This window comes from Gossypium arboreum, chromosome 10 (assembly GCF_025698485.1).
Source record: "Gossypium arboreum isolate Shixiya-1 chromosome 10, ASM2569848v2, whole genome shotgun sequence".
NCBI classification, from domain to species: domain Eukaryota; kingdom Viridiplantae; phylum Streptophyta; class Magnoliopsida; order Malvales; family Malvaceae; genus Gossypium; species Gossypium arboreum.
The window spans coordinates 46,388,493-46,397,790 of record NC_069079.1 but is presented as its reverse complement, the minus strand read 5'-3'; the positions used below and the strand labels follow the sequence as shown (position 1 = coordinate 46,397,790).

Sequence of the window (9,298 nt, the reverse complement as noted above, 5' to 3'; positions counted from 1 at the left end):
TTAGAAATAAAATTTCAATTTTGATAACAGAAATAATAAGCCTTAGCCCTAAACACAGTGAATTCTAATCTTTGAACCGATCCTCAAAAAATAGTTTTCTCCCCCAAACAATAAGCTGGTTATAGTGACTAGGAACGTCCTAACCGCCAATTCTTCCTCTTATAGTTGACCCCAATACGACCTACGAGCCAACCCTTGTCGATTATCTAACTGCAATACATGCGTTCGTGATTCAAGGTTCCGGCAGCCTTGCATTCTAAAGAACCCAACTCGGATTAACGGCCTTAATCGCGCAGGACGTTTAAACCCGATCACTATCTCCCTTGATTTGTTCTCGAATATCCGGATACAACACGACCGAATTGTTTCCCCAACTATCTGCAAACACAACTCCAACCCAAAGCGCTTTTTTATTTGAAACCGAGTTAACTTTAAGGGATGAATTTGTCAATCTCGAAATTTTGGAAAAATAGTGAATACAAATTGGAATGATTTTTAGTTCGGATATATATCTCACGATTCCTAAACGGAAAGAATACCGGCCTAAATCTAAATTAGAATTTAGTGAAGTATGAAATTAATCATGCTTTGTGGATTACATAAGTGGATTTTATGATAATGAAGAAAGATGGAAGGGGAAGGGATTAGGAAACAATTATGTCAAAAGTTGAATTGGAAACAAAAGTTGGCAGAATGCCAGCACATTTTCATGCCAAAGAAATAAATTATTTTTTCTATTCAATTGCTTAAGCAAATCAAGTCTACTTTCTTTCAAGTGCACCACCCTACCTATTTATACAAAATCTATATACTAATTTTAGGGTTTTTCCATCTACCACTACCTACACAAAATAATTTCAGACTTAATTTACTAATTTTGGCTATTACAATGTTAAAATTTGACTAGCCCCTCAAAGGTCCCAAATTTACAAGTCCTTCTTCTCTTTCCCATGCTTCAATTTAGCCCCTTGTTTGCTTGTCTTTGATTTAAAGTGCCCGAATTTCTTTTTCTGACAATATTTAAACACAAAATGCACTAATTAACAGGGATTAATTCGAGAATAAGTTGAATTGAACACGTAAATTATGTAAAATGAACAAGCTATCAAAATCTGATTTAGAAAAAAAATTAAAATTTTTATTGTGCCATATATTTTTTAAATTATTTTTCTAATAAACTTTAATTAGAAAGGAATGTTTTTTTTTTCAGCTTAGTTGGTCATGGGAGACTAATTCCAGGAAGAGATCTTGGGGTTCTCCCCAACTGAGATATAATAAGGTTGTTGGCGAATGGCCATAACCAGGGCACAGGAGAGATGATGGTAATAAAGGATAGGTTGGTGGAAGTAGCGAAGAGGATGAACAAGGATCAAGAGTATAAAGAAGAGAAGCAAAAACTCTTACAAACTCAAAACCAGAGAGCAAGTTACTTTATAAACTAAACAACATAACTTCTTTATTGATGTATTGGGGATTATCTAATTCACATCATTGTAATGTTTCAGCGGTTCAGCTTTTATATAACCTTTCATGCTCCTATTTTACATCAATTTTTTTCTTTTATGTCTAAAAATGATGACTTGAACTTTGCTAATTTAGACCGGAAGAGTTTGAGTTGAAGAAGCCTGCTGCTTATCATTGCCATCGGCCTCTTCATTTTCTCCTGTAAGTTCTTCCAACGATTTTCCCTTAGATTCAGGCACCAAAAGAGTGAAGAATATTCCAAGGCAGTTGATTGATCCAAGCACTAGCAATGTATTTTTAACCCCAATACCAGGTGGGTATCCCTGATCAGTCTCCGCCGGGTTTGTGCTTTGTGCTGCATACAAGAATCCTAACGCCCCGACGATGGCCCCGAGTTTTCCGGCAGCAGCTGAGATCCCATGGCAAGTCGACCTCAGCCTTGCTGGGAAAATCTCAGCTGGCACGACAAATGTGGTGGCATTTGGTCCAAAATTTGCAAAGAAAAAGGTCAATGAATACATGATGAGGAACCCAGCATTGTTGGACCTCCAGTGATGGTAAGGTATCGCAAGTGCAAACATGAACACTGTCATGAAAAAGAACCCCATCAATTGAATTGTGAACCTGCCAATATAATCGATTAACGCCACCGTAAACCAGTATCCAGGGATCGTGCCACAAAGTGCGATAAGCGATTGCGACGCCGCGACTCGATAAACCTCATGAATTGCGTTCATGGTTTCGGCTTTTGGAAGCCAACCAATGGCACTGAAGATGTCTTTTTGGAACAGATTGTTACTGTAATAGGCAATGTCTAATAAGAACCAACATACGGATGTTCCAAGTAAATGTAGTCCATGACGTCGAGCGAATTCCTTAGTAAATAGACCAAAGGAGTTCGACGATGGTGCCGTCTCTACCTTCTCTTCTTCAGCTTCAAGCTCCACTTGCAGAACCTTGGACATGTCTGCAGCAGCCTGCTTTGCGTTCCTCGCAACAAGGGCGGTGTAACGGGCTGTTTCGGGCATCTTCATACGCCAGTAGTATGTTAGAAGCGCAGGAACAGCTCCGAACATGAGTATAATCCGCCAAATATAGTCGGCTTCAGGCGCAGTCGAATCTTTTGGGTTAACCGAATATGGAGGGGCCTTATATGCATGATCGAACGAAGCCGACACGATAAGTGCAACGATCCCACCTGTTAAAATCCCAAATCCTTGCATTGCAAACACAGCAGCGATAAATGCTCCACGAGTTTTCTTGTTTGCATATTCGGACATGATGGTGGCTGACAAGGGATAGTCACCACCGATTCCGAAACCAAGCCAAAACCTGAAGAAACAAAGTGTTGTCATAACACCAGCAGGAGACTTCCCAAAGGAAAGTCCAGAAGCAATGGAACAGACCACCATGAGCATGAGGGTTAGTCCATAAACCCGCTTCCGGCCTAATTTATCACCAAGCCAGCCAAAGAAAAGCTGACCAGCTAACGTGCCAACAAAGGCTGTCCCATTAACAGCAGCTGCTACATTAGGAGGCAATGTTCCAGGCTTTGGATGGTTTTCATTTGTGTAGTAAATACGACCAAGAAGTTTTGTGATAAGAGAGATGCCAAACAAGTCATAAGCATCAGTGAAAAAACCCATTCCCGCAATTACAATGGCAGTGAAATGGTACCATTGTGTCTTTGCTGCATCCAGAGCATTAAGAACTCCAAGCTGGTTGTTAGCCATGATAAATCTCCCTCAAAATGGATGATTTTTACTGGAGTTTGTAAGATGATTTGGTGAGTGAAGAATGATGAGTAGTGAAGGTATTTAACATCTGATCACTCAAAAGTCTAAGTCTCCCCAGAATCTTATCAATGGCATATACCCTTCTTTACCTTAAAAAGTCAATGAATTCACAACAGTAGCCATTGCTTATTCTTCTATCCATCAATATAGTATGTTTTTTTCTTACATCAGACTCAAACTTTTCTGCCCAACACAACACGGCAACATTCTTAAATAATGTTGCAAAAAATTGGACATATGGATCATTTCACACTGTTCTGTGTGTATACTTTAAGGACTATTGATTAAACTATCTTTATGTCAATGTACCAGGGCATAATTAAATCTATTAAGAACACTAGAAGTTTTATATATATATATATATAGTTGTAGACTAAAGACAATAGCATTAAACCAAAAGGATAGGTTTGAAGTTTGAACAATAAGAGCACCAAAACAAATTTTAGATTTATGCCTCCACCAATTCTTTTTATAAATGCAATCTTGGAATATTTTTGTAAGTAAAAGTAGTAACATGGATGTATCTAGTACTACGGGTCAAGTTGTATTTTATCTTTTTTACTTAAAATTAAATAATTTAATTTATGTATATTAGATCAAAAAGTTAATTAATTCATGTACATCAAGATAAGGTACACCGATACGTCACATGTTCTTATTTGATTATTTTGTTAATTGCTAATTTTAACAATACAAATGATGAAATTTTAATAGAAATAGCTAATTTACTCTTTAATTTACTATATAGGAACTAATTTGCTCATTTTTGAATAAAGAGAAATCCAACTCCTAATATAAAGCTCTCAATAATACTTTTAGGACTTTTACTACTTAAAATTACAAATTTTTTTATTTGGTGTATTTAGAATTTGTTTATTTTTTTGTAAAAGTAAAAGTAAAGCTAAACAGCATCAAAAGTGTGGTTGTACGGTGGTTGAATTAAACACTTTTAATAGTAATACTAAATTAATTCTCAACTTGTATAAATCAGATACCAGATCTTACACAAATCATGCTAACAACCTAGTTGAATCTGGTTAACAATTTTGAAATTTGTTTCATGATGTCGTCACTTGGATTATGTCCTTGGAAATCATAATGATTCATATTTTAAAATTTTAATATGAGATTAATTAATTCACAATATCAACATATTAGTACATCTTATCTCAATTCATATTGTTGTTATAACGCCATAAAATATACAAGTTTAAATATATTTAAGACCCTTTTTATCTTTTATAAGTATTAAAAAAATATGATATGCTGCAAAAAAAAATAATAATAATTGAGATATGTCACGAACTTAATATACCAACATAATTTTTAAATGTACTAATTATATGAGATGAATTGAAATATGATACGAATATAATATTCAATAAATAATCAAAAAATAATATGAATATACAAACATAATAAAATATGCATAAAACACATAATTTACTTGTAAATTTATAATATTTTGAATGCACAAAAATAATATAAACACATACACACAAATTTTATGTTTTGCTTTCATGCTAAGTTTATTATTTTTATACATGTTTTAGTGTATGAATTATCAATAAATTAATTCAATTGGTAATATTTAGCTACTCTCATTACTTGTTTTTAGTAAAGAGAATGAATTAAAGAAGTCTTATTTTTACAAGAATTTTTATTCATATTTCTAATTTCAAGTTTAAATTTATATTAATTATTCTTTATTTTATGTTTAACTATTGTAGTACATATGTAATAAATATGTTTTTCCCCATATTATTACACTATTAACCAAACGAGGCATTAGTATTATTAATGCTATATATTATTTGTACTATCGTATAAGTGTTTGACTTAATTGATATTATGAGTCAACTTGACACAACACAATTAGGAAAAGCATTAAAACCAAATTTTAAATTTATATCTTTTATAATTTTGTATAAAATCCATAATAAAAAAATATATGATAATATTTAAACCTAAGACTAGAGCTGCTCATGGGCCCCACCCGAAAAATGAGAGAATTTGGGAAAAAATATAGGCTCGAAAATGGGCTTGGGCAAAAAAATAAGGCCCATTTAGAAAACGGTTCAAGCCTCAGGAAAGGCTTCTTTGGTCCAACCCAGCCCAAATATGCAAAAAAAAATGCAATTTTTTTTTAATTTTTTTTTACTAGTTTCTTGTTTTTTTTCACTATTTTACTACTATTTCACTATTATATTGATACTATTTTGTTGTTATTGTATAACTCTTGTTTTATTGTTAATTTGTTACTATTTTAGAGGCATTTACTTGTTAAGTTGCACCTATCTTAGTATTTTTTTTTTTTTGGTGGAAAACCTAACTAAACTAAAAAAGCATACAAAAGCCTAAATCTATCGACTTATTCGACAATTATTCCTAAAATTTGCTCAGACTCTTCGTTTGAATCTTTAGCTGGATCCCACGCATGGGTAATAATATATTGTCTGGCCCAACAAACAGATATCTTAATGGTTTTTGTTAAACTCCATGATAAACCTTGAAAGACAAATAGATTCCTATTCTTTCATATACGTCAAGTACTTGTAAACACTCAATTTTTCCCGGGCCCAGAAATAAGTCCAAAAACAAAAATATAATAAACCCAAAAAAAAATAAAGTCCAAGTTCAGTCCAAAATTATAAATATAATTTGGCCCGATCAGAATGGTCCATTACTTGAAAAGATTTAAGGTCTATCTACAAGCTTGACTTATATGGAAATATAATCTTTAAGGATATGCAATCTTAGATATGATATGCAATCTTAGATATGATATAATCTTAGATATGATATGATATGATATGCAATCTTGAAGATATGATTTTATAATCTTGGAGATTTAATTTGTAGATATCCTTTAATCTTAACCGTTAATGTAATTGATCTATACCGTTGGATTTGGGGAGGCTCAACTATAAATAGAGGCCTCTCCCTTCATTGTAAATGACTTGAGTTTTGGGAAGCAATAAGAATTCTTGAAAGCATTCACTCAAATTTCTCTCCCTCTTGCGTTATTACTCTCTGTGGTTTGTTCTTATTTTATTCTTCGTCTATCTTAGTTTTTCAACCTTTTTTTTTATTTTAATTTCTTCATTTTTCAAATATGTATATTTATTCCTATCTTTTATACATTTGATTATGTATTTTATATATTATAATATTTAATCTTTTTATATAATTTATTTTCAAATATATATTTTCTATGCATATATATATTATATTATCATTTCATGTATTTTGAACTATTGCATTATATTTTTATAATTTGTAAATGTTCTATTTATTCATTTTTTTGTGTATGTCATTTATCTTATTTGTGCATAGTTTCATTTTTTTATATGCTATGTTTAATTATTTCTTTTATGTACTATTTTATGATATATATTGTTGTATAATTTTTGCATGTATTATGTTTTTTTAGTTTACTCATGTTTTTATTTGTTTATTATCTTATGTTTACCCTAGTATGATTTTTTTCATTAAACGTATGTTCATGTTATTTAGTTTTGTCATAATGATATTATTTATGTTTGTATGGAAATGTTAGAATATTTTGTGCATCTATGCTTCATGATGCATTAATATGTCATCCTAAAACGTCATTTAAAAATAATATTCCAATGTTTTTTTAAAAAAAAAATTAAAAGGCAATGCTTGATGTTTGGAAACTTCGAGAAAGGTAGCGCCCTAACTTACTGGGTTGCGACTTTTCTCGTTGAATTCGAATAGTCAAGCACCCTTCTAAGTGATTTTGAGTTTTCAAAACTTAAACAATTATTTCGAGATTTCAAAACATAGTGTCCTAACTTACTGGATATGGTGTTTTGTTGTTTCGAGATAGAAATTTTCGAAAGACAAGCTTAGTTTCGAAGGTTTTAAAATGTTGCGTCCTAAATTACTGGATGTGATGTTTTGATTCGTTTGAAATAAGTGAGCCTTAATTTTCAAAATTGAGACATTCTAATTAAAAGAGGTTTGCATCTTAAAACTTTCAAATTTCCGACATTAAAGACACTTGATAATCAATTAGGTACCAATTTTTGGGCGTTAGAGGGTGCTAACCCTTCCTCGTACTAACCGACTCCCGAATCTATTTTCTCGACTTTCGTAGACCAAAATTAATGTTTTAAAAGAAAACATTTTATAAGGTGATCCAATCACACCTAAAAAGATTGGTGGCGACTCCCGTTTTCGTTTTTCTTAAAGTCGATTCCCATTTTCCAAAACTCGATTTAAAAATGGTCTCGACAATACCAACACAAAAAGGATAGTTCAAGGAACCTTAGCCCATAGCAGCCACTCGTGTTGTCTTAAATTTATCCCAACCCACTCAAAAATATTACTCATATTGTACCTATCTTAGTGTTATTTAAGTATACATATTTTTTTAAAATTTATTTTCAATTTGTTGGGAAACATCTTTTTAACATTTTTAGTATTTTTGATGTATTATAATATAAAAAATAATATGGATCGGGTTCGACCCAAGTTTTAACATTTTTATCCCGATTGAGCTTAGACAAAATTTTAGGCCTATTTTTTGGGTCGAGCCAGGGCCTAGCAAACAAGCCTAAAATTTTGGTTGGGTCCAGCCCAGCCCAACCCATGAGCACCTCTACCTAATACATAAGACTCCCCAAATTCTTAAATTTACCATTTTAACTAAAATCAAATTATTGATTTATATTACATAAAATTTATTTTTCACACTCATCGTGGATATGTTATAATTTAGTACATATTATTTTTTAACAAAAAATGAAAGATATTGTAATAGCCTAAATTTTCAGTGGTGTCGGAACAGTGATTCGTGATCACTAAATCCGACAAATGAGTAGAAAATATTATTAATTTAGTGAATATAAGTTAAATTTGAAGTTAGGAAAATTTTTGAAATAGCGAATAGTGTACTAGAAATAAATATTAAAAAAATTAGAATCGAAAACAAGGTATCGAGACTTTGAAAATTTTAAACCTAGCCATTAATATTTTTATAAATATTTATGGAGTGTTAATAAGTTAGTATTAAAGTTTTGTCAAGAAATTTTAAAATTTCGATAGTTAATTAAATAAAAAAGACTAAATTGTAACAAATGTAAAATTATGAGAAATGATTAAATAGCTTAAATGATAAAAGAAAGAGGGTTTAAAAGGAAAATAGACCCAAGGTCTATTTGGGATGGACGGCAAGCGGCATGAAATCAGCAGGAAAATTGATGAATTAAGGGCAAAATTTACTTAATAAAGCTAGGACTAAAGTGGAATTATCTAGATTTCTCTTTATTTTTCTGCATTCTCATCAGAAAAAACACCATAGAAGGGTTTTCTTAAGCTGGTTTTTCATATTTTTATTGCAAGTAAGTTCAACTCTTGATTATTTCTTGAAATTTTTGTGTTTTTGTGATTTTTACAACTAGGTCCACTTGTTGAATTCATTAGTTTTTGATTCTATGAAAGAAATTGAAAGTTTCTATGAATATGTGCTAGAAGTATATGATGATTTAGCATGGATTTAGAGCTTTAAATTGTTTATATGCTGATTTTATTGAAAGAATTGAATAGAAAGTGAATGTTTGGGACCTAATGGTGAAAGAGTTTGAAATTAGGGTTTTATATGGAAATTATGAATTTATATAGTTGTGAAATAACTTATAATGTCTAGGTAAAGTATTAATTGAGAAAAATTAGTTTAATTGAGGGGTTAGTTGAGCAAGGACTGAATATGAACTGTGAAATTTGGGGCAAAATGGAAATCAACATTTTTCACTAAAACAGTTTTGGACAGCAGCAATAGTCTAACTTTGAAAAATCACCAAAAATTTTAAAAATCTAATTAGAGGATGAATAAAATATGAAATTAAATCTTATTGAGTCTAGTTTCTTATAGAAGAAATGGTGAAAGCAATGTAATTGTAAATCATGAGATATAATAAATTTAGGAGACAAGGTCAGAATGATTCTGGGTTCCCCTATTCTGAATTTAGAAAATCATAAAAAATTGGATAAAATAATTAGGAGCTTAAATT

General features: G+C 31.3%; 1 protein-coding gene across 1 annotated transcript; it reads right to left on the bottom strand.

Moving 5' to 3' along the window:
* Positions 1-1,430: 1,430 nt before the first annotated feature.
* On the bottom strand, positions 1,431-3,341 carry LOC108472823 (probable inorganic phosphate transporter 1-5). Its single transcript, XM_017774381.2, has one exon. It carries the CDS (start codon positions 3,195-3,197, stop codon positions 1,596-1,598), a length of 1,602 nt encoding a protein of 533 aa, XP_017629870.1. The 5' UTR covers positions 3,198-3,341; the 3' UTR covers positions 1,431-1,595.
* Positions 3,342-9,298: the final 5,957 nt, after the last annotated feature.